The sequence below is a fragment of the Hemicordylus capensis genome, chromosome 6, assembly GCF_027244095.1.
Source record: "Hemicordylus capensis ecotype Gifberg chromosome 6, rHemCap1.1.pri, whole genome shotgun sequence".
Lineage (NCBI taxonomy): Eukaryota > Metazoa > Chordata > Lepidosauria > Squamata > Cordylidae > Hemicordylus > Hemicordylus capensis.
The window spans coordinates 120,088,484-120,113,377 of NC_069662.1; the positions used below are offsets into that span (position 1 = coordinate 120,088,484).

General features: G+C 43.6%; 1 protein-coding gene across 2 annotated transcripts in view; it reads right to left on the reverse strand.

Annotated features, from left to right (window-relative positions):
- DNAH11 (dynein axonemal heavy chain 11) overlaps nt 1–24,894 on the reverse strand; it is a 250,146-nt gene that overhangs the window by 102,369 nt on the left and 122,883 nt on the right. The window contains exons 1-10 of one of the 2 annotated variants that reach the window (XM_053263689.1): nt 24,127–24,264; nt 22,916–23,066; nt 20,508–20,639; nt 19,420–19,593; nt 16,935–17,139; nt 14,279–14,444; nt 12,802–12,904; nt 5,980–6,219; nt 4,514–4,675; nt 1,516–1,709 (exon numbers count right to left, since the gene is read on the reverse strand). In XM_053263689.1, coding sequence (XP_053119664.1) covers nt 1,516–1,709; nt 4,514–4,675; nt 5,980–6,219; nt 12,802–12,904; nt 14,279–14,444; nt 16,935–17,139; nt 19,420–19,593; nt 20,508–20,639; nt 22,916–22,924 — 1,385 coding nt within the window. In that variant the 5' untranslated portion in view covers nt 22,925–23,066; nt 24,127–24,264. Of the gene's footprint in view, nt 1–1,515; nt 1,710–4,513; nt 4,676–5,979; nt 6,220–12,801; nt 12,905–14,278; nt 14,445–16,934; nt 17,140–19,419; nt 19,594–20,507; nt 20,640–22,915; nt 23,067–24,126; nt 24,265–24,894 lie in introns of those variants that run through there. The other variant, XM_053263692.1, reaches the window with a different exon arrangement.

Genomic DNA, 24,894 nt, shown 5'->3' on the forward strand with positions numbered 1-24,894 from the left:
GAAGCAAAGATTGGCAAAAGTTGGCTCCTTCCACCCCATACAATGGAACTCTGGATCACTAACAACTGCAGAGGTACTTTGGACAGCTGGTTGTAAAGCACCTCTGTGCCATGAGTGGGGATGTTGGTCACTGCTTTTAGATATCAGTAAATAGTTATTGGTCTATAAAGTGATAAAGCATTTGCTTTGCAGACAGAAGGTTCCAGGTTCAATCCCTTGCATCTCCAGGTAATGCTGAGAAAAGATCCTGCCTGAAGAGAGCTGTTGCCAGTCAGAGGAGAAAATACTAAGCTGGATGGACCAAAGGTCTGACTTAGTAGATGCCAGCTTCCTATGTTCTGTATTTCCATATACTGACAAATGATTGCTCTCAGAATAAAAAATGGGGGGCGGGGGGGATTCCATCCCCTGTAAGAGTCAGGTTGTTCTTTTTTTGTAATCTATATTTTTTAAAGTGCATTTATTCTCTGCTTGAGAAGAAAGTTCCACAGTAGACAGCTTTGTGAAGGATTTGTCTTAGGTCCTGACATGCTGAAATACTGAACCAAACAAGAAACAGGAAGAAATGCTATCTAAGCTGGGCAATGCTGGCTTCCCTGAAAAAACCTACTACCCCAAGCAATGGGAACTAATTCAGTAAAATGACATCCTGTCAAGTAAGACCACTTATTGCTTCCTTGCAGTTACAAATGGTTTAAAACAATGCCAGCACCACAACTTACTGTGATAAGGTGATGCCATTGCAACACTGACAGTAGATGAATTAAGTATTTGATAATTTTGGATATAGTTTGCAAGTACCGGTGGTGAGCAAAAGCCATTTTAATGCTATGCTTCAAGAATTCATTCTCAAAGAGTATTTATTTCATCTCATTTTCTCTCTCTCTCTCTCTCTCTCTCTCTCTCTCTCTCTCTCTCTCTCTCTCACACACACACACACACACACACACACACACAGCTAAGTTGCCCAACTGCCAACAAAACTCATAAAGTAAACCACTATTCCTGTACTACAGAAAGGGGTCTAAAGCTGAGTGACAGTAGCTTGCCTAAGTCCACCCAGTGTGTCCTTGGCTGAAGCAAGATTTGAACCAGAGGCTTCTAGCTTCATAGGCCATTCTCCTAACCATGAAGCTACACCAGCTGTCATAGAAAAACAGGAACTTGCCTTACAGGAAGTCTTTCCTAGCCCTACCTGCTAGGAAAGGAACTGAACCTGGAAACATCTGCAAAGAGATGCTCTACCACTGAGTTATGACCCCATCTCCTAAGGGGCTGATCTTAACAGCATACAGTGCTCACATGTGGTCACCCATCCAAATGCAAACCAAGAAGAACTCTGTTTAGCAAAGAGGACAATTCATGCTTGCTACCACAAGACCAGCTCTGCACCCTATTACTGAAGAAAAGTTGTGCACCAGCAGTCTTTGGTGGCTTGCTCCTTAGTTGACATACTAGAATGGATAATTCAAACTGTAGACAACCATTTAATGCCATAATGAAACATTTACTTACACATGTTGTATGGCATCCTCAAACAAAACTAAGTTCATAGATGCATTCAGTTCATTGTAGTTTTCTAGAACATCCACAAGTATCTTTCTCAGCGCTTCCAAATCTTTGACAGGCATGTAGTTAGGGTCTGCCACACCATTTGCAAAATGGCAGTAAATAAGTGGTTGCTGAAGAAGAATGTGATCTTCCACACCCTAGCAAGTTGGCAACACAAAATCAAAATGAGATATTTCTTTTCTCAGCATCAGTTCCCATCACTATTATCATGCACTAGTCAGCATGATGGAAAATCATGTGCAATTAAGCAACTTTACTCCCATTCAGAATTTCCTTTAACAAGCAGGATATGCACAAATGTTAATTGAGAGAGAGTAATAAGCACCAGACCATCACCACATCCCGTGGCAGAGAATTCCGTAGATTAATTATGTGCTCTGTGAAAAAGTAATACCTTTTCTTGGAGGAAAATTTCTCTCTGTCCACTCTTTCAACTCCATGCATAATTTTATACACTTCTATCATGTCTCCCCATAGTCGCCTCTTTTCCAAACTAAATAGCCCCAGACGTTGTAGCCTTGCCTCATAAGGAAGGTGCTCCAGGCCCCTGATCAGAGGTGTATCGGGGGGAAATGGCACCCAGGGCAAGCTCTGGCCGGCCCTGAAATGGCGCCCCCCCGCCCCCCCGGCGGCCCCCACATACCTGTGAGGGCGCAGCAGCGCCCCCCAGGCGACATATTGTGGCGGCGGCGGGTCGCCCGGCGATTCGGCGGCAGCGGGTCAGCCAGTGATTCGGCAGCGGGTTGCCCGCCGAGTGCGGCGGTGGTTGGCTGCGGCGAGGGCCGCTGTAGTGAGGCCCGAGCGGCGGCGGATCACCCGCCGAGGAGGAGTTCAATCAGAGCGTGGAGGAGGAGTTCAATCAGAGCCGAGGAGGAGTTCAATCAGAGCGGTGCCGAGTCTGCCTTCTGGCGCCTGCGCAGTTGGGAAGTGACGCCGGGCCAGAAGGCAGGCTCGGTGTTGCTCTGATTGAACTCCTCCTCGGCTCTGATTGAACTCCTCCTCCACGCTCTGATTGAACTCCTCCTCGGCGGGTGATCCGCCGCCGCTCGGGCCGCGCTACAGCGGCCCTCGCCACAGCCAGCCACCGCCACACTTGGCTGGTGACCCGCCGCCGCCCGCCGCTCACCACCGCCACATCGCCGCATGCCCGGCCCCGCCACCACTCGGGGCGATCCGGGGTGGGTGGGGGGAGGCCACTTTTTGGTGCCCCCCACGTGGCCCGCCGGGGTGGCGCCCAGGGCACGTGCCCCCTGCCCCCCTATAGTTACACCACTGCCCCTGATCATCTTGGTTGCCCTCTTCTGCATCTTTTGCAGTTCTACAATGTCTTTCTTAAGATACAGTGACCAGAACTGCAAGCAGTACTCCAGATGTGGCTGGACTATAGATTTGTATAAGGACATTATAATATTAGCATGTTTATTTTCAATCCCCTTCCTAATGATTCCTAGCATGGAATTTGCCTTTTTCACAGCTGCCAAACACCAAGTCCACACTTTTAACAACCTGTACACCACGACCACCTCCAAGATGGGATCTGAGCTGTCAATGACAGTTCGGACTCCATCAATGTATATGTGAAGCTGGCGGGGGGCGGGGGGGTTGCCCCAATATGCATCACTTGACATTTGCTTTCACTGAACCACATTTGCCACATTGTCACCCACTCATCAGTTTGGAGAGATCCTTTTGGAGCTCCTCACAATCTGTTTTGGATTTCACTACCTTAAATAGTTTAGTGTCATCTGCAAATTTGGCCAGTTTGCTGCTTCTAGATCATTTATGAACAAATTAAAGAGCACTGGTCCCAGTACCAATCCCTGGGGGACCCCACTTCTTCCCTCCATTGTGAAAACGGTCCATTTATTCCCAACCATTGTTTCCTGTCTTCAGCCAGTTACCAATCCACACATGAACCCATATCTTATCCAATGACTGCTAAGTTTACTCAAGAGACTTCGGTGGGGAACTGGTTCTCCTTCATGAAGGCCTGTTCATCTATATTTTTAACAATTTTGTCCTTAAGTATGCTTTCCATCAATTTACCCAGCACAGAAGTTAAGCTAACTGGCCTGTAATTTCTCAGATCCCCACTGGATCCCTTTTTGAAAATCGGAATTACATTAACTAAGTTAGTTATTTTTGCGCGGAGATCAGCAAATTTCACATTTGAATTCCTTCAGAACTCTTGGGTAGGTGTCATCTGGCCTTGGCAGTTTGTTAATTTTTAGTTTTTCAAGACAGTTTAGAACATCCTCTCTTGTTACCTCAAATTGGCCCAGTTCTTCAGCCTTCAAGCCCGAGAAGCTCAGTTCCAGAATGGGTATATGATCAGTATCTTCCACCATGAAGTCAAGTGCAAAAACTCATTCAGCTTCTCTGCAATCTCCTTATCCCCCTTAATATTCCCTTTCATGCCTGCACCATAAGGGTCCAACCACCTCCCTGGCAGGTTTTCTGCTTCTGATATATTTAAAGACATTTCTATTATGAATTTGCTTATGTCACTATTTTAAGAGCAATAAGACATGATACAAGTGTATAATAAAGCCTGAAAAGATGGGTTGCTGTAGACGTGGACAAGTTAGCACTCTTTAATTAGCAAAATTACTGATGTTATAAATACTTTATTTTTAGAAATAGCCCTTAAGTAATTGCACTATCTTGCTTGGTGGATTATCTTGAGAACATGAATCTAGGCTCCTAACGACCTCTCAACCAGACCCCTCATTATTGTGTGTTTTCTCATAGCATATCTTCCCCATCAACTTCTGCTTTCCTTTGTGATTATGAAGCGAAGTAAGTAAACGTTATGTGAAGTTCACATTGCAAGCATTATTTGGGTTATCCTAATTTTCTGTGACTCTTTGAAGATTCTGATTTGCACAACAAACAGATTCAGTGCTGTAAGTAGATACGTATTATAAATCTATAGACATACCTCAAAATATTTATGTGCCGTGTCTATCAATTTTTTATTAAAGAAATGACAATCTTTTGCTTCCACCAGTTTATCTCCATAAACACGTGAAGACTCATGAAGCCACAAATGAACAAGATCATTTGGATGCTTTAGACACTCTGGTCTGGCAAACAGAATACCCTAAAAAAACCCAGTAAAGAAATGTTTTTAAAACAATTAATATAAGGCAATTACCAGTGGTAGCTTAGGATCTCTATGTGGCCTAAAGCAGGCCATCAAATGTTGCTCCTCATCTTGTGTACACCCTCATCCCTTCTTCTTCTTTTCTTTTTCTCTTTCTTTCTTTTGAGGCTGGGGCAGGATAGCATCTTATCACCTCACTGGTGTCTCAATAATCTGCTGCCTAAAGCAACCAGCTTACCTCACCTCATGGAAGGGCCGCCCTTGGCAATTTCAGTAGGGAAAAGATCTAAAGCATAAACTGATATCACAAATTTAGTTTCTAAATTGAGAAGTGCCAGGGATCAAAACCACATGGAACCATGCCCAACCCTAGCCCAGATCCATTGTGACTAGTTCTGGTTATTCTGTGGTGAGAGAAAGGGACTTCATATGTGCTGAGAAGTACTTTCGTTCTTGCTGTTACCCCAGTGCGGCCACAGCTGAGAGTTGGCAGTGTCAAAAAGGTTCTGGGGCTGTGGCTCAAATATTTGGTAAAATATTTTAATAACTGATCTGATGGGATAATGCAGGTTTTTAGAGCTAAATTGTACTCTTCACTTATTTTCATTCTGCCTGATACATAAGTCTGTGCATGCGTGGTGTAGTGGTCAGAGTGCTGGACTAGGACTGGGGAGACCCGAGTTCAAATCCCCATTCAGCCATGATACTAGCTGGGTGACTCTGGGCCAGTCACTTCTCTCTCAGCCTAACCTACTTCACAGGGTTGTTGTGAGGAGAAACTTAAGTATGTAGTATACCGCTCTGGGCTCCTTGGAGGAAAAGCGGGATATAAATGTAATAACAACAACAACAACAACAACAATCTGGAAAGCTTGTACACTCATATAGCTCTCATTTTCATTCTTATACAATCAGCAAGACTGGCTGTTGGATTGGTGGGTGTTTTTGTTTGGTACAATGACCTATGACTACACATATTAAATCAAATTTATTTTATTTTATTTAAAATATTTCTATACTGACCAAAACTTGCATCTCTTGGCAGTTTACAATTTACTTATCAAGAAGTTTAAATTCCATATTAATTCCGTATTTTTGATTTGAATTTAAGTAGCTTAAATTTCAATATCCCATATTATTATTTCATATTATTTCAAATTCCATATTAAATTCCATTTTCATATATGAAATTTAAGTAGCTTAAATTTCAATAAATAAAACATGCATTATTTCTGTGCATGGATTTGGAGGAGTTCAAACATGTACAAGAGAAGTATGTACTCCATCTATACACTACAGACCTGGAAAACATTGGAGAGGTCTCGCAGGTTGAAAATATAATGGAACTTAATAGCTGTGGGTAGAAAGTTCTGAACCATTGTCTGGTGAAGCCATATTGCTGCTTGGATCATGGCAGGTCCATGTTTTAACACTGATGGATTAAAGGCATGTTGCTGAAAATGGAAATCAAGGATCTTGCTATAGATGGTGCTCAGAGCATCAGTGGATGGAAAGTTCATTGCAAAAACTGTGAAATGTCTCTAGAAATATGAAAAAACACATTAGCATTTTGTAATATAATAATCAATTATTAATTGTTAACGGATGTGTGAAAAACTGAAGATAGTTTAGAACCAGGGAGTCAAACCATTACATTTCTTGGTTCAGTACTCGTTCAGGTTCAACTTCAATGGAAGTTGGTCTGGTTTGGTTCCAGATCAAGCTATTAGAAGTCAATTAACCAGTTTGGTACAACTTGCTTGCCCTTGAAGAAAACAGTGTAGAATGATGTACCAATTAAAAAAAAAATCAATTCTCCCAGATACTGGTTTTACTTATGTGCTCATTCTGCTTGTGGTGGAGCCAGTGACTGTACCACATCAAGTGTTTTTGTTGGTTGAACCAGTAATCTGCTTTAATTTTTTTTTAACAGTTCTGTTCTGGTTCATGTTCAACAGAGACTTTGAGATAAAGGTTCGGGTTCTGCTCCATTCAGGGGGGGAAAGTTCACTGAAGTTTTTGGTTCAGATTCAGTTCAACTCCTGCTTAAGGCCTAATCGCATATTTGGCATAAATATCCTCAAACTATTTATTTTTTCAGATCAGTGTAAGAGTTCTTCTTGAGGAACAATTTGCATATGTTGTTCTTGTCCACAAAAACTCTAGGTGCAGCAGGAAAGAAGCCCAAATAGTGTCTGCCCTCCTCTAAATGGGAGTCTCTGAAAAAAGCACAACAGCTCCTTGTCTCCACTGCAAAGCTTTTGTGTCCAGACACTTTCCGGAACACATTTTGCTAGGCTCTTATCTGAGGGCTATTTCAAGCCGCACAACAGCTTGCAACTACACATGCGCTATAGCAGCAGTTCACATTGGCCTCTCTATTACCTCCTTGGCGACATCATGAAGTTTACCTTTCCCCCATCTGAGGATTTTTTTGGACACTAGTGCACAGACAAATGCACCCCTCTATTAGCATTCCACAGTGCAGGAATTTGGCAAAAGTGAAATCTGATCTTCTTTTTTAAATGCTTTATAGTAATCTAACCAGCATTTTAGAGCTTACTGAGCCAAGAGAACAGTCTTGATTGGGGCGAAGCCACCATTGAGCGAATGGGTTCAAAGAACCTGGGCCGCCACCAATCAGGGAGCCGCGCTTGGCACCCCAGCCACACCCCCTGTGTCTGACGTTAGACGCAGTAGGCACGGTTTTGCTTGCAAAGCGGGCTGCGTTCCCTGCCAGCTCTGCATTAAAGGCAGGGAGAGCATTCCTGCCCACGTTGTGAAAGGGGTGCTGTGAATGGGGCACGGCTTCGTTCACAAATGAGGCAGGGCGCCCCATTTGGGAGCAAGTACCAGCCAGCGCCATTTTTACAGCACGACCAGGAATGTCGCTCCCGGCCATGCTGTGAACACACTGCTGGCCGGTATTTGCTCTCAAATGGGGAACGCAGCCCCAGTTGCAAGCAAAGCCACACCCCCTGAATTAGATTGAGTGGTAGGGGAGTTAAGAAGTACCTCAAAAGTGATGCCACTGGCAGGGGTGGCAGAAGCTCCACCCCCTACCAGCCTCCCTTTAAGTAGCCCAGGCTAGTTAGGGCCTGGTTTGGGCCACTGTGCAGGCATGGAGATCACTAAAATGGCCTCCACGCATGCGAAGAGGCCATTTACATGACTATGAGGTCACACAAATGGCCTCTGTGCACGCGTGGAGGTCATTTTAGTAACTTCCACACTTTTTCAGAGACCCATAGTGGGATGGCTACTCAGAGAGAGGCTGTCAGGGGTAGTGGGGAGCCGCTGCCCTTCCCCACGGTTACCAGTGGCACTTTTAAAGTACTTTTTGACTCCCCTCCCACCTGATCTACCTTTAGAGAAGCCCCCCTGTCCCGCCTTTACCAAAAGAGTTCCAAGCCGGCTTGGCTTGAACCGAGCCTGTTTCAACCCCAAACCCACCAAATTGAGTTGAACCGGGTCACACACCTCTACAGCAAGATGCTCTCATTTACTGCCATCAGAGCAGTTCTTTGGGACCAATCCAATCCTTACAGGCTTTGCCAGGAGCACCTCTCCTCACACTCCTTGCAAAGCTTGCAAGAAGCGGGAAGAGAGAAGAGGAGGCTGCCTGCAAACCTCCCTCTTTCCTGACCCTTGTGCCACTTTCATACTTGGAAGAGGGTGCTAGCCCCCCTCAGGGTTTGGAGCACAGCAGCATTTGGTACCTTGGGCACTGCTTTACCCTGGGCCATCCCAATATCCTGGGGCACCCTAACTGCAGTGCTTGGCTCTAGTAACAGTATGGGGCCAGGGGCTGTACTCCATACCCTATTTAAGTCAAGATGATGTATGGAGGAGGCAGAGGAGAAGGTAGTTGTCATATTGTCATATTTGCACAGAATATCATCTTCAAACATAATTCAGCAAAAGGTAATGTAGGAGGTTTGCTACTATGTCACAGAGTTTAGGCAAATATTATGTCACACTATAGAATTATGACTTCACATAACAGTCCAAGCTGTTATTAGCATTGCTAGAAATATGAAGCACTCGTCAGCCTTCTTCAACTAGACACTGTGTGTGTCTCTGTGTGTATTTATTTGGAGTTGATTGATTGATTAAGTGCCGTCAAGTCGGTGTGACTCTTAGTGTCCACATAGATAGATGCTCTCCAGAATGATCTGTCTTCAACCTGGCCTTTAAGTGGTGCATTCCTTGTTGTCGTAATCAAGTCCATCCACCTTGCTGCTGGTTGTCCTCTTCTTCTCTTTCCTTCAACTATTCCCAGCATTATGAACTTCTCAAGGGAGCTGGGTCTTCACATAATGTATGATAGTTTGAGCCTGGTCATTTGTGCCTCGAGTGAAAATTCTGGATTGATTTGTTCTATGATGCACTGTTTCTTTTCCTGGCTGTCTATGGTATCCTCAAAAGTCTTCTCTAGCACCAAAGTTCAAAAGCATCAATACTTTTTATATCTTCCTTCTTCAAAGTCCAGTTTTCACATCCATTGAGTGTCACAGGAAAAACTCAAAGCTGTTCCTGATGTTCTCCTTGAAAATGGTGGGTACATTCTCAAGATCATATCGTGGAAACTGGAAAGCTTTGTTTTCCCCCTTTAGCTTGATTTGGAACTTGCATATGAGCAGTTCATGATCTGTTCTACAATCGGCCCCCAGCCACGTTTTTGCTGTTATAACTGAGGTCTTCCACCTCCTTGCACCATTTATTTATTTATTTAACCAACTAAATAACTAACTAATTTATTTATTTATTTGATTTATATAAGAGCCCCTGGTGGCGCAGTGGTAAAACTGCTGCCCTGTAACCAGAAGGTTACAAGTTCGATCCTGACCAGGGGCTCAAGGTTGACTCAGCCTTCCATCCTTCCGAGGTCGGTAAAATGAGTACCCAGAATGTTGGGGGCAATATGCTAAATCATTGTAAACCGCTCAGAGAGCTCCGGCTATAGAGCGGTATATAAATGTAAGTGCTATATACCGCCCTCCCAAAAATGGCTCAGAGTGGTTTACATTAAAACAAAACAATTAAAATCAATTAATAATTAAAAACACAGACTATAAAGCACCATAAAACAAATAAAACATCCAAAACAGTTTAAAAAACCCACTGGAAAACCAGTTAAAAATATTTAAAGGTAAAGTGTGCCATCAAGTCAGTGTTGACTCCTGGCAACCAGAGAGCCCTTTTGTTGTCTTTGGTAGAATACAGGATGGATTTACCATTGTCATCTCCCACACAGTGTGAGATGATGTCTTTCAGCATCTTCCTATATTGCTGTTGCCCAAGATAGGTGTTTCCCATAGTCTGGGAAACATACCAGCAGGCATTTGAACTGACAACCTCTAGCTTACTAGTCAAATCATTTCCCCACAAACTCTGGAAGACCAGGCCAAACAGATAGGTTTTGAGGGCTCTCTTGAAGGCCAATAATGAATTCAAATTACAGACATTTCACAGCCCAAAAGCAGCTACAGAGAAGGCCTGCCTGTGAGTTGCCACCAGACGTACTGGTGGTATCTACAGATGGACCTCCTCAGATTACTTTAATGTGTGATGGGAATTGTGAAGAAGGCACTCTCTAAGGTAACCTGGGCCTAAGCCATTCAGGGCTTTAAAAGTAATAACCAGCACTTTGTATTTTGCCCGGAAACATATCGGCAGCTAGTGCGACTGTAACAAAACAGGCATAATATGGTCTCTCCAGGTTGCCCCAGAGACCAATCTGGCTGCTGCATTTTGAACTAAGTGAAGTTTCCAAACTACGTACAAAGGCAGCCCCACATAGAGTGCATTGCAATTGTCAAGCTTGGAGGTTACCAGCTGAGGCACCACTGTTTTGAGGTTGTCCTCTTCAAGGAATTGACGCAGTTGTTGAATCAGCCAAAGCTAACAGAAAGCACTCCTGGCCACGGCCTCCACCTGAGATACCAGGGTGAAGCCTGGGTCCAGGAGTACTCCCAAGTTGTGCACCTGCTCCTTCCAGGGGAGTGTAACCCCATCCAGCACAGGAAGATCTAACTCATCCCTCAGATTCTGAACCCCTACAATGAGCACCTCCATCTTGCTTGGATTCAGCTTCAATTTGTTATCCCTCATCCAGCTGATTACTGCCTGTAGGCAGGCATTTAGGGACTCCATATAATAGCTCCCGTTTTGAGGAGCAACTGTCACCAAGCTCCACCATCTGGAATCTGCCTGAGAAATAGGAGCGGAACCACTACAAAGCAGTGCCCCCTATCCCCAACTCCCCCAGGCAACCCAGAAGGATACCATGGTCAATGGTATCAAATGCAGCCGAGAAATCCAGAAGGACCAACAGAGTCACACTCCCTCTGTCAATTTCCCGGTAGAGGTCATCCATCAGGCTGACCAAGGCTGTCTCAACCCCATAGCCAGCTCTAAAGCCAGTTTGAAATAGTTCTAGATAATCAGTTTCCTCCAAAACTGCCTGGAGCTGGTCAGCCACCACCCTCTCAATCACCTTGCCCAACCAAGGGATATTGCAGATCAGCCTATAATTATCCATTGCTAAGAGGTCCAGGGAAGGCTTCTTAAGAAGCAGTCTAACCATTGCCTCCTTCAAACATGGAGGCACCCAACCCTCAGCAATGCATTTATGATTATTGACTCCAACAATCTCCCTGCTAGATAGAAGCAGCCAAGTCGGGCAAGGATCCAGAGAACAAGTGGTAGGCCGTACCACCACAAGCAGCTTGTCCACATCCTCAGGAGTCACAGATTGAAACTGATCCAACTTAATACTGCAAGAGGGATTGCTGGACATCTCCTTCATAGACCATGCAGAAATAGTGGAATCCAAGTCAGCCCGAATACAGGAGATTTTGACCACAAAGAACCCATTAAAAGTGTCACAGGGACTTACAGGGACTGATTTGAAGCAGAAGGGGCAGAAATTAAATTCCTCACAACCCAGGAAAGCTCTGCTGAACGTGAACCCGCAGACACAATGCATGCAGACCAAAACCCTTTTTTTGCTGCATGCACCACCACTACTGCATAAGCCTTCAAATGGGTCCTATGCTGCATCCTGTCAAATTTGAGCCGGGTTCTCCTCCAGTCACCTACCCAGCTGCTTCAGCCCTTGCAGCATAACATGGGGCCATTTTTGAAGTAGATCAGGAGGGACGCTTAGGAGTAATCATGTCTACTGCCCTGGTGAGTTCCCTATTCCAGGTTTCCAACAGGGCATCAACAGAATCACTGGCCACACAAACTTCTTAACCCTCCATGGCCTTTTGGAAACCTGTTGGGTCCAGCAGCCTTTTTGGGTGGACCATCCTAATAGGTCCATCACCCCTGCAGGGGTGGATTGCGGCTGTGAAACCAACCTTAACTTGGCAGTGGTCCATTCTTGACAATGGGGAAACCACCAGATCACCCACTCACTGAACACCCCCCTGGTCCGAACAAAATACCAATTTGAGTGTGTGACCGGCAACATGAGTTGGTTCAGAAACTAACTGGGATAGGCCCACAGTTGTCATGGCTGCTATGAACTCCTGAGCTGCACCAGACAAGCCAGCCCCCAAGTGGATACTGAAGTCCCCCAGCACCAAAAGCCTGGGAGACTACAACAGCAACTGCACGACCAGCTCCTTCAGCTCAGTCAGGGGGTCAGTTGGGCAGTGGGGTGAATGGTACACCAACAGAATCCCCAATCTATCCCTAGTTCCCAGCCTCAAAAATATGCACTCAATATAAGTCAACTGTCTCACAGGGGCCCTGATGGGAGATGGTATTCTTATGGACCACAGCCACTCCACCGCCCCGCCCCCTGCCCACTTCCCCTAGTGTGCTCCACAACAGAGTAACCTGGTGGGAGAAGCTGAGCCCACACTGGACCACTTTCCTCCCCCAACCAGGTTATCAGTTACATATGCCAGATCAGCTCCCTCATCTATGATCAAATCATGGACAATTTTGGTCTTTTTCTGAACTGACCTCGCATTGCAGAGGAGCACGGCCAGACTCTGTCGGTAGTTGGACCTGCTCCCCAAGGCCTGAGAGCTGACAAGGCAATAATGTACTGTAGTCAATTTGATTTCTGTGTACTCCATCTGGTAAGAGAATTCTTGTAATCCTACCTGGAGTCGAGGGTTGATGGTGAAGCTTCCAACAGTTGGATTCATGCAGGCAACATATTGACAGTTATGAATTTCTTTTACACTTAACTTCTGTCTATCATACCTAAGAGATAAAAAAGGAATGTTTTCTAAAAATATATAATTAAATAATAAATAATTAATAGCTGGAACCTCATAGCTGATGATGACATAGAAGTCATTAGCTGACATCCAGAACAGCCGGAGAGAATTCTGAATTCTGAGAACAGAATTCTGCTGCATCCCTACACAAAGAGTCTGCTCCAAACTGAGCTATCTTCCCCACCCCCTGCACATGTCCTGCAGAGGGGTATGGGAGGCAATTTTCATTGCTCTCTCATGCCCTTTAAATGCTCTTTGCCCTCCAAAAATACAGTATATCCCTGAGGGCAGCACAGCACTCAGGAAAATATTTCTGGAAGGCAAAGGGCATTTATGAGATCAGGGGAGAGCAGTGAAAATCACTCCCCTCTCCCCCTGTGTGCACACGCTGTTCCTTCAGAAGATGCTGGCTGAGTTTGGAGCAGCCTCTCTGTGAAGCTACCTTGCTAGCTGATAGTTCAAGATGTCAGTAATTGACACACGTGGCTGGCCTTAAACAATGGGTCCACCACAGCCTCAATTAAAATCTAAGCAATGCCATTTGAGATAAATGACATTTAATCCCTAGCAACTAGGGATGTGCATGAATTGTTCGATGGTGAACCAGTCCGCCGCGAACTGGGTTGGTACAACAGTTCAATCAAGAACTGGACTGGCCTCCAGTAGAGGTGGGCCAGTTCAAGACTGAATCAGATTGGGCCCGATTTGGCTCGAACCGGTTCGAGTGGCTGTTGTAAAGTTAGATAAGATATTGTAAAGTTAGGAATAGGATAAAGCTTAGGGCGACCATGGTGAGGGCAGGCAGGTGGCACTGGGCTGGGGATGGCAAGAGGCACCTTTATGGGCATTGCCTTCAGAGGGATTGCTGTGTGCCACCGGCTGCTGGAGGGAGCGCCACTGTAGTACATGCTAGTAAGTACCAGCAGCATCTTCTCCTTTACTTCTAAAGGTTCCTCTTGCTCCCCCACAACCCGTGCCACCTGTCTGCTTTCACAACAGCCACCCTAAGCTTTATCCTGTTTCTAACTTTACAATAACCTTATCCTAACTTTACAATAGCTGCTTGAACCAGCGATCTGGTTTGAGCCAGTTTGATCAAATGGACTGGACCAGCCAGTCGGTTCAACTGACTCACAATGTGTTTTGAATTCGGACTGTACCATGCAAAAATGGTCAACGCACACCCCTACTAGCAACCAGATGTTTCCCTATATGACAATTCTTCAGATAAATGGAAACCTGGAACAAAAATTAATTGTTTCAGGACAGCACAAATATTTTTACCACCAGTGTTATTAATGTAAATAATACAAATTTGACTTGTCACAAATTTGTCAAGATTGTGACAATCACTTACCAATGTCCATAATCTATATGCTGTCGAATTAGTGTGTGAGGCTGAATGGTTCCATACACATCCACTTCAGGAGTATTCATATCATCAATAAAGTAAACCAACTTCTTGTTTCCCACTGGACCATAGTTACGGCCAGCCTTTTTCTCCAAGGGTTGTTCGAGAATCCCTGAAACGTATAATAGTACAAGATTACCTATCATCTGGTGGATGACTGCAGAAGTTATTAACTAAATGTTTATGGAATCCTCTTTTGCTAGAATCCACACAAGATTTTGTCAATGTGCTTTAGTGCATATGTTTATCAGAGTGGAACTCAAAATGTCAGAATCCATTATTGTCCTGGAGCTACATTTCAGGAAACCTGGCAGTGAGAAGGGATTCCTGCTCCCTTTTCTCCACTAGATTTTCCCACTAATTAGCACACCAAATAAATCTAAACATTAAAAGAATTTCACTCACCCACAAAGTTACCAAAATCTTTTTTTAAATATGCATTTCTTAGTACAATTTGTTCTTTAAAAAAAATTTAAAATGTCCTTTTTATATTTGTAAAAACCAGGAATGGTGAGGATTTTGTTTTTGTCATATGAAGGCACATGCACAAGCTAGCCGCTCGCCACCCTTCTAGGCGGCGCGGCTTGTTTGCCCTCAGCCCCCACCTCTAAGGAGCACGTGACACCGGGAGCCAGCTCCTATTGGCCCCGGCGCGTCTCCGGGGGCGGGGCCTGAATCGGGCGGCGTTAAGTGCAGAGACCTGACCTTAGGTCGGTGACGAAGGGCGCCCCCTTCGTGAAGGCGGGCCGCCTGGAGCCAAGGTGTCTGTGCCATGGGTTTTTAGGTCGGGGCGGCCACGTGGTGGGCCGACCCATTAACGACCGCACTGTTTGCCTAATGAACGCCAATCCCAGCTGCTGTGCCCTGCGGGCACTGTTGAAATTGTTACCCCTAATAAAAGTGGCCAGTTCCACCAAATGCACTACGTGTCCGTGTCTCCTTGGGTCTGGGTGCAAAATCCATTACTGACATTCCAGAAAGAACCCTCAATTCATTCCAGAATTCAAATCCAGAATTCAACCCCAGAGATACTGGAAGAATTTCAGGGGGGAATCTCCTCATCCCCTACTGGACCACATACTGGTGCATCCCTACTGGACCATAAACACATGGCATAATCCAGTCAAAAGAATTATAGGATATAACGTACTGCGACCCATGCCCAGACTCAAAACAGAAGATGCCTTTGCTACAACAATGCAAGTTTCCCCCCATAGTATTCAGCAGGGGATATCTCTGTAGCAGATATAGAATGATATATCCGTGCAGCATACTATAGGCCTTGTTGGTGTACAGCGAGCTGCAGAGGCCAGTGCTAACATGATATTATTGTGTAAGTGGGAGTTTCTAGAAAATACTACTACTGCAAATATTTATGTCCCCCTTTTCAATAGAAGTTCTCAGAGTGGTTTATACAGAAAAAGAAATAGTAACTAAGAAAGTTGGTTCCCTGTCCCAAAAGGGCTCACAGTCTAAAAGGAAAGCTAAGGCAGACACCAGCAACAATCACGGAAGGGATGCTGTGCCGGGGCTCGATAAGGACAGTTATTTCCCCCTGAAAAATATGAGAGAATCGCCACTTTAAAAGATGTCTCTTTGCTCAAGAGGGGGAGAGGAGGACAGAAGAAGAAAGATGGGAAACGAACAAGAAACTAAAAAGTCTGACCAAAGCCTGAATGAACTCTAGAATATTCTGAAAGTTGCTCTGCACAGGTGCAGAATCACATTAGTATGGCTGCACAGAGACCATGAAGAAGGATCATAAATGTCACAGAAAAAGAATATCAAAATACAGAAATAGACTTCTTTAGTGAGCAACATTTCATAAGCTTCATTAAGCGTTATCGTCCTAATACTAAAATTGGGTACACGATGTTTTGATACATACAATATTTATTGTGATGTATAATCTTATTAAAACAGCAGGCAAGTCAAGTGAGTTCACTGACCTCTGTGGCTGTTTTTAAAGTCTTAAGGCTTGAATTATAGTTCTCAAAAATGGTATTAACTAGTTTTCATTGCTTACTGCTGCAATGCTTTTTAGTTGTGCCCCACAGGTGTAATATAAGAAATAATATTTGAAAAGAATTCAGAATTCATACATGAAAAGAATGAGGGAGTAAGACACACCATAACTGTGTCAAAAGGCATTCCTCATTTACTGAAGTGAAATTGCTAAAGAGGGTTTGGGTGTTGTTGTTTTTTAAATAAAAAAAAACTAGGAATGTAATTGCATGTGCATGTTTGCCATTTTCAGGAATCATCCATTAACTCACATAAATAAAAAACCTGAACATATGCAAGTGAAAAGACCTTGGCACACAAAGGCAGTGTGGGTACAATTTGACTCAGCAGCATCCAGGAGGAATCAGTGCTGTTACAGAGGTCAGTTCTTAGTGTCTCCAGAAACCAGAGTGGATGCTTACTGATAGCAACATTGGTTGCAGGGGACACTGTGAGTCAACATACGCATAACTTACATCATTCCATGCATTAATGTGAGTTGTAGTATTCCGTCTTCTTTTTTTTAATGATTTCTGAATAGTTAGTAAATCTATTTTAACCAGACTTTTGCATACTTTGACATCAGTGAGGGACTTACTCTGTAGCGCTGCTGATGTCGTGTAATAGTTGAAGGGAACTCTGGACACCAGGAAATCCTCAGAGAGGCCAGCAAGACATTCCCCAATAAATACTGTTTTCCCCACTCCAGCATTTCCAACAAGCATCAGAGGCTTGCCCTTCTCCAAGAGCAAATCTGTAAAGTACTTGAGACATGTGGTCTCAGATGTGTGAACAAGGACTGCCTGAAGCATCAAAATAAAATAAAGCCATTTATGTTAGCAAGATGGTGCTTGTATTAACATACCACTGAAATTCCTTAAATTTGAAGGGGAGAAAAGTTTGCTTCTCTCATGGCGCCCACTGATGTTCACTGCCCTCAACAGGATGTGTGTTCTCTGCTGCTTCAATATACTAAGAGAAGTGGGAATGTGGAGTTTTATCTGTTAGTGAAGGCAAGTCCCACCCCTTCTCTCTTACCCTTCCTTCTGATACAAATTCCACCTTCCAGGGCACAGCCTATACTTGAACACTGCTGTGGCACGACTGGTTGTCACGTTGAAGCTGGCTGCTGCTACATGGACCTCTGCTGAACAGGCTACCTGCCTCCCTATCTGCCAGGGAAGAGGCACAAGAGCAAGATGGAGGGGCTCTTTGGCTGGAGACTGCATCTGGCAGGCTACACACCTGTACTCACAACTGGGAATCCTGATATGTACAGATCTTATGTATGATTATCCACACACAAAGCACATCCTCACCTTTGGCCCAAAGTATAGAGGACAGTGGTGGGGCCTGCCAACACACATTTGCTGAATGTGGGAAGGCTATGGTGAGCACAGAGCTACTGGAACAACACAAAAAAGGTTGAGGCAAACCTAGACAAAATACAGTCTCAAAAAGAACATATGGTATGTATTTTACAAATGAAAGCATGCTCTCATCCATATATTCAGTTGTGTTGTTGGAATAAATTCACCTTGTTCATAGCTGAGAAAAATAAAGTCTACTACGCACAATGCTTCCGCTTAGAATACTAGCCTTCTGCCAAATTACACGATGCCAAAACCAGTATTTATATATGTTATCTTAATGTAAAGACAAAGGTGTGGAGAAGGAATACACAATGATGCCAGATTCAGTAAACGCTGTAGTTTGTACAGCTGAACCAGAATACTAATTCTGAGATTATTATTTTCAGCTCAAATCCTGGATTTGGGCGGACTGAAAGATTTTACAAAGCCATTTTTGCAGCTGCCGCCCCTGTTCAAGCAGTACTAGCAGCAACATTTTCAAACTCTGTTGCTGTCTGGTATTATTCCCTCAGTGCTTCCTGAGCAGAAGGTACCAAAGTGCAGGGAGCAAAGTGCTGCTCGACTCTGATTTGGCTTCATGGCACCACCGCTCAGCATTGGCATGAAGCCGAATCAAAGTGAGGGCACAAGCAAGAAGAAATCCTTCCTTCCCATCCTCACCTTGGCATCTACTGAGAGGAAGTGTTGAGGAAACAGCACTCAGGGCTTTTAGCTTGCATATTTCCAGGTGTGCCTTCACATATCGGCCAGCTTTACCCCAAATTCCCTGCGAGCTATTGGGAAGCACATCACACATGATCCAGGTTTTACATTGTGCATTAGAGTGTAGCCCGAGGGTTAAAAAAATAACTTTTTGCAATGGTTTTTGCACCACTGGCTGCTGGTGGGCCCGAGTACTCATCCAGTCGGGGGGCCAAGAAGACGGAGGCAATACAGCCCCTGGGTACAGGCAAAGTCAGCTGGGACTCCACACAGTTGCCAGGGAGAGTCAGGACACACAGGAACCCACAGACCATGGATGGGCCAGCATGGCCCAACAGGTTGTCTCCTGGTGGCAAAGAGGAGAAGGCAGGGCCTCAACAGTTGGCAAGACAGGCAACAGCTGAAGGAGTGAGGATGCTGGCAGCTACATTGGAGAGGGCGGAGTCAGGAGAGGGTGGTTGGGATTGCCCTGATTGCAGGGCTTTATTGAAGACTTGAGTGTTCAGGAATGAGGATGTCTGGAGAGACGGGAGTGATTTGGACCTAGAGACTCCCAGTGAGGATCAGTCTTACCCCTCTCCCTGACAGCGGATAGAGGAATAGGGTGACAATTAACCCCCTCACCAGCTCCTCTGAGGCCACTTCCACAGCCTATGAACAGGATCAGAGGAAGGGAGGTGGTTGGATATTGTGATCCCAAGCCAGTCCGTGACAAAAATTATAATTATATTACTTGATATCATTAGGTCCTGTGCAAAGCAATAAAGTTAATGTTTGGCAGAGAGCTCCCACACTTTAAATCTGATCAGTTAGTCTCCATAATTTTATTTCTCCAGCTATCAGGTAAAAGCGCACAGTCTAATAATATTTTTTGTGCGGTGGGTTGGTTCGGAGAAGAGGTAGATCTTTTAAAAGACATTTTTCAGGAAGAAAAACAGAATGAAAGCATCTGGTAATATGCAAGGCTGCATGTGCTTTCAATTTTATTTTATTTTGACAAGTGTATACCTGCAAGGGTGTATCTGGATCCATGTCAAAACTGATAATTCTATCACTCCAGGGAAAGAATTTCTTAGTCTTTGGATCAAGATAATAATCAAAAATTGTTCCATGGGTTGGAAACTTCACAGATTTCATCTCTTTCAGCCACCAGCGACTGAATTCAGCTTGATAATTGGAAAGCTAGAAAATATTAAATGATTTTTTTTTAGAAGGCAAAGCCAGGTACAGAAATCCCAAGTAAAATAGCTTAATAAATAATAGCTTTCTGGGGTCCTTTTTTACCACAATCCATTTCACATACTATTTTACTTATTTTTGTGTGTTATTTTATCTTGAAGGTAATGAAGGAAAATGTACTAAACCCTTCAAATACGCTTCTGACAATTTCTCAGAATAGTGACTAGGACAGAAGCATTTCATGGTGGGGTTTTTTGTGTGTCTATATATAATATACCTCACTTTGCAAAACCTTAAATTGTTTAGTGAGGGTATACTTATATTTTTTAAAAAGCATATAGAACTGTTTATGCATGTGCCCAGTTTCTAAGCACATACACACATTGCTGCATTATTTCTTTCATGTCTACTTTTTTTGGACACCTCTTGTGCCTTCTTACCCACATCCCAGCTCCTACAAACTACTTTATAGTGCTCATATTCTCACACTCTCTTTACTTTATTTTCCACCCAAGGTAATTGAGCCTTCAGAAGAGAGGCATTTATGATGATGCCAAGTCTTCCTTCCAGCCATCCAACTGGGCTCCTGACCCCAACACTTGAAATCTTTAGCCTTCAAGCTTATTTGCCAAGAACAGTGATAGCAGGCCTGTCAACTGACTCTCCATTGACTGAAATGTTCTATTCCAGTGGTTCCCAACCTGTAATTGGGGGTGATGGGACTTTTCGTTTACCAACATCTGTAGGCCACCAGGTTGGGAACTACTGTTCTATTCCTTTATTCTTCATATAGCCTATTATAGGATCTGTACTGAGTTGATCACAATTTTTTTCACTGCACAGGTCATAGTGCACCAGAACAGTTTGTCACAATCCACCCCTGGTCCACTGGGTTTAGTAAATTGCTTTCTGCCTACCTGATCTTGAAAGAGGGCCCCACCAAATGCCCACACACAGGCAAAGGCAAAATATATCTCATACAGATCTCTAGGACCATCAGGAGGCACATTTTCAGGGACCAGCAAGCAATCGAGGAGACAACAAAGGGTCTATAAAAAGGAACAACAAAAAACATTAAAAATGTCTTGGGATACTTGCTCATTAAAGCAATAAATCCCCAGTTGGAGCCCTAATTTATATCAATCTAAGGGATCTTCCAGACACCTAAAATAAAGCTACAACATTACGTGACTGCTTACATGGCAGATAATTAGAGTAACCTGCTTCCATACAATTTCCCCATGCAAATGTTTTGTTTCTTTTTCTGCCTATATCCACTGCATTAGTCTCTGAAAATAACTAAACAGATTAATGCATTTTCTAGTGCAAGCTTTTTTTAGTTACTAGGATGCATTAGACTTAGCAAAATAAAACTTTCTAGTATCTTTATAGTTTCATTTAATTAGTGAATGTCCCAATATTTCTATCTATCTAGCTTTACATTTATATCCTGCTCTTTCTCCAAGGAGCCCAGAGGGGTGAACATGGTTATGTTTATCCTCACAACAACCCTGTGAAATAGGTGAAGCTGAGAGATAAGTGACTGGCCCAGAATCACCCAGTGAGTCTCATGGCTGGATGGGGATTTGAACTCAGGTCTCCTCAATCCTAATCCAACACTCTAACCCATACACCACACTGGCTGTCTTATATCTTGTCTTATATAAGATATTAAATAAACAAATAAAATCTTAAATAAAATAAATATTTTATTTAATGTGCATAAATAAACTGAATTTACTTTTGAGAAATTTTATATGCTTAGAGCATTTTATTCCTTCAGAAATGCCAATGCAGTATCTTGGAAAAGTGTTTATTTGTGTGATGAAAAGTGATGCAAAATAGAAGCACAGCTGAGTAGCCTGAAAATTAAAGCACTTGCACCTACAAGACAACAGCATAAATGACTTGTTGATCATGGTCATAAAGGACATTTGTGACAGAAGCAATAAATATGGTTCGGGTAGTCTTGTGGTAGCAAGAATGACTTGTCCCCAAAGCTAAGCAGGGTCTGCCCTGGTTGCATATGAATGGGAGACTTGATGTGTGAGCACTGCAAGATCTTCCCCTCAGGGGATGAAGCCGCTCTGGGAAGAGCAGAAGTTTTCAAGTTTCCTCCCTGGCTTCTCCAAGATAGGGCTGAGAGAGACTCTTGGAGAAGCTGCTGCCAGTCTGTGAAGACAATACTGAGCTAGATGGACCAATGGTCTGACTCAGTATATGGCAGTTTCCTATGTTCCTATGTTCCACATAGGGCTGCCATATTCTGGCTTTCCAAATCCAGGCACCTAATTTGCATATTATGTACATTGGCTTGAAAATAATTTCTGAGCAGAATAGTGACTGCACGTTTTGCTCCATAACTCCGCTTCTATAAGGGCTAGAGCTTAGCATGAAAGAAAGAAAGAAAGAAAGAAAGAAAGAAAGAAAGAAAGAAAGAAAGATAGTTAGTTGAAATCCAGGCAAATCCGGGTGAGATGCTTAAAATCCAGGTGAAACCCGAAATTCCAGAGGGCACAACAACTTTTCTTTCCTGGGGCAGGGAAAGCTCTCATTTACATGACTTCAGCAACAGAACAAACAGTTGTATGTCTTATTGCTTTCAAAGCAGTGTAAAATACTTTTCATTCAAGAAACAATTAAAAAAAATCATCCAGTTAACAAAACGGTAATAGCTTTTGACAAAGTTGTTAAGAAAGATATACACAATAGATGACAGTTGCTTTTGCAGACATTATGTGTGTTGTGTTCTAGTAGCTGCATTCTAGGTTGCTGGGCAGGCAACAGCAGCAGCTCCAGTTGTTCTCCTCATCTCCCCTACCCTCACAGAAAGGAAGCCTTCAGCGGCAGCTCCCCATGCAGAGCTTAACTTTCTCCCAAAAGCTCCTGTGTCACTGAAGGTCTGAGAAAAAGCCCATTAGTTGGTGGGGAAGGAGGCACAAGGAAGTAATGTGGGAGTCATACACAGAGATAAGAAAATGTAGAGTCATGCATATCTTCTGTATCTCCATAGAACTCTATAGAGTTCTATGTATCTCTAGACAGTATTTTCTTTTCTTTGTAAGCAGCTCTGCTTCCTTATCTGTATAAATGCAACTCACACAAGACCTGTTTCTGAGCTTCAGCCTCAAAGAGAAGATGACCCTTTTAAGGAATCTGCCCATGTCAAGCAGATGGAGACAGCAAACTAAATTTGGTGATGCAAAATATACTATATTTACATACATCCCTCAAACCACAGCTATTTCCACATACACATATTCATTTGAAGTGTTTAGTAACCTATGTTTAATTGTTTAGAGATTATTACAAATAAATGGCATACTTGAACCATGCTATTCTCTGGGATGGGAGTGATAGTTTTAAAGTTAATTTTGAGCTGATCTAAACACGGAGGAACATATTTATCAAAAAGAATAGTCAAATTGGCTTTTTCAGATTGGTTGCTCCTTGTGTCTATCCAGCTTGCAACATATCTGCAAAAGAAAAACACAATGATGTCTGTAAGCACAGGAGAAACTTGGAAGAGAAACAAAAGCTACCTGTTGTCATCAACTCTGTCTATAGGAGTTTGGGTCAAACTGAATTACTTTATTATTAATAATAATATTGCTAACAACAACAACAACAACATAATTACAAATAGGAATCTAATCATAAATATATAACATGAAGTGACTGCTCCTAATTAAAGGTAAGGTTGTGTAGTCGAGGCGGTGTCGACTCCTGGCAACCACAGAGATGTGGTTTTCTTAGCAGAATACAGGTGGGGTTTACCATTGCCATCTCCTGTGCAGTATGAGATAATGACTTTCGACACCTTCCTATATCGCTGCTGCCTGATACAGGAGCTTCCCATATTCTGGGAAAATACGTCAGCAGGGATTCGAACCAACAGCCTCCTGCTCTCTAGGCAGGTTGCTTCCCCGCTGAGCCATTAGGTGGTTTAGAGGAGGCATATTTTAAATTGGTAGCTCTCTTATGTTTAGCAGGGGGAGAGCAACTGTTCCTACTCAGCCCAGCATCATGAAAAGAGACGTTGGAGGCTTTTGTTGGTATCTGCTTTGTATTTACTCTTTTTTCGTTATGAGCTCTTTTGGGAAAGGGAACTATTTTCTTATTATCTTTTGCCACAAACTGCTTCGAGAACTTTTTGCTGAAATACAACATTTCAATATTTTAATACTAGTTGTAATGACAACAACAATAATAATGGCTGGCATCCAGACTAATGAACCACTGGTGCTATGAGGGGAGAAGTTATTTTCATCAGTCTCTGAAGCCAACTGTGACTCCCAAGAAATATGTCAGTGAGGGCTGCATAACCCACAGGGACATGTTTTGGGATTCACAGTTAGCTTCAGAAGGAGACTGACAAAAGTAGCCACAGGTGAAACTAGGGTGGGGCAGCCAGGGCATGTGCCCTAGGTGCCACGGGGGGGGGGGGGGGCACCAGTGCCATGCTGCCCCACCCCCTCCCCAATTCACAGATTTAATTTTTAAAAAAAATTAATATATATATATATATTTTTTAACCTGTAGACCCTTCAGGGGGCTTCCCAAAGGCCGCCGGGTGGGGGTAGGGGTGTCTGCAAAGGGTTCTCCCTCTCCCCGCCAGCCTCTTAGATCACTGCTGTAGCACATCCCGAGCTGATTTTCAGGCCTGTTCGGGCCTACAAAGATCAGTGCAGCGGCCATTTTGGAGGTCACCGCACATGCTCAAAAGGCCTCTGTGAGGCCTGGCAAAGCATAGGAACTCGCAGGGACCGTTTGAGCATGTTCAGTGGCCATTTGTTTTTAATTTTTAAAAAGGCTGCTGAAAACAAAAATGGCCACTGCACATGCTCAAATGGCCTCTGCAAGACCCAAGTCTAGATTTTTCCCTGGTCTAGGGAGTCAGAAGAATGCAAAGTTGTTGGCAAGGGGCCTGAGCATTTAAAAAACAGATATAAATGGAACAAAATAAGTGGACAAAACATCCCTTAAAAAGACAATGTTGGTTTAATACCTTGTAAGCTGGCAAAACTGAAGGGTGGGCAGGGGGGAAAGGCAAGGAATAAAATGGAAATATTCACTCGCATGCTGTTTAATTCTCTATACAGAGCTCTATCTTTATCTGTAAGCAATCTGATTATAAGGTTTGTAGGATTTCAAACTTGGAAAGTGCCTGCCTTTAACTTGCGTGCTGCTTAATAAAAAAAAAACCTGTTGTAAGAATTCACACCCAGAAATGTTGCAATTGCAATGTATTGCCATCCCTGTGTTTCCTTGGGAAGGCGACTGGCACATATGTGCCACATGTGT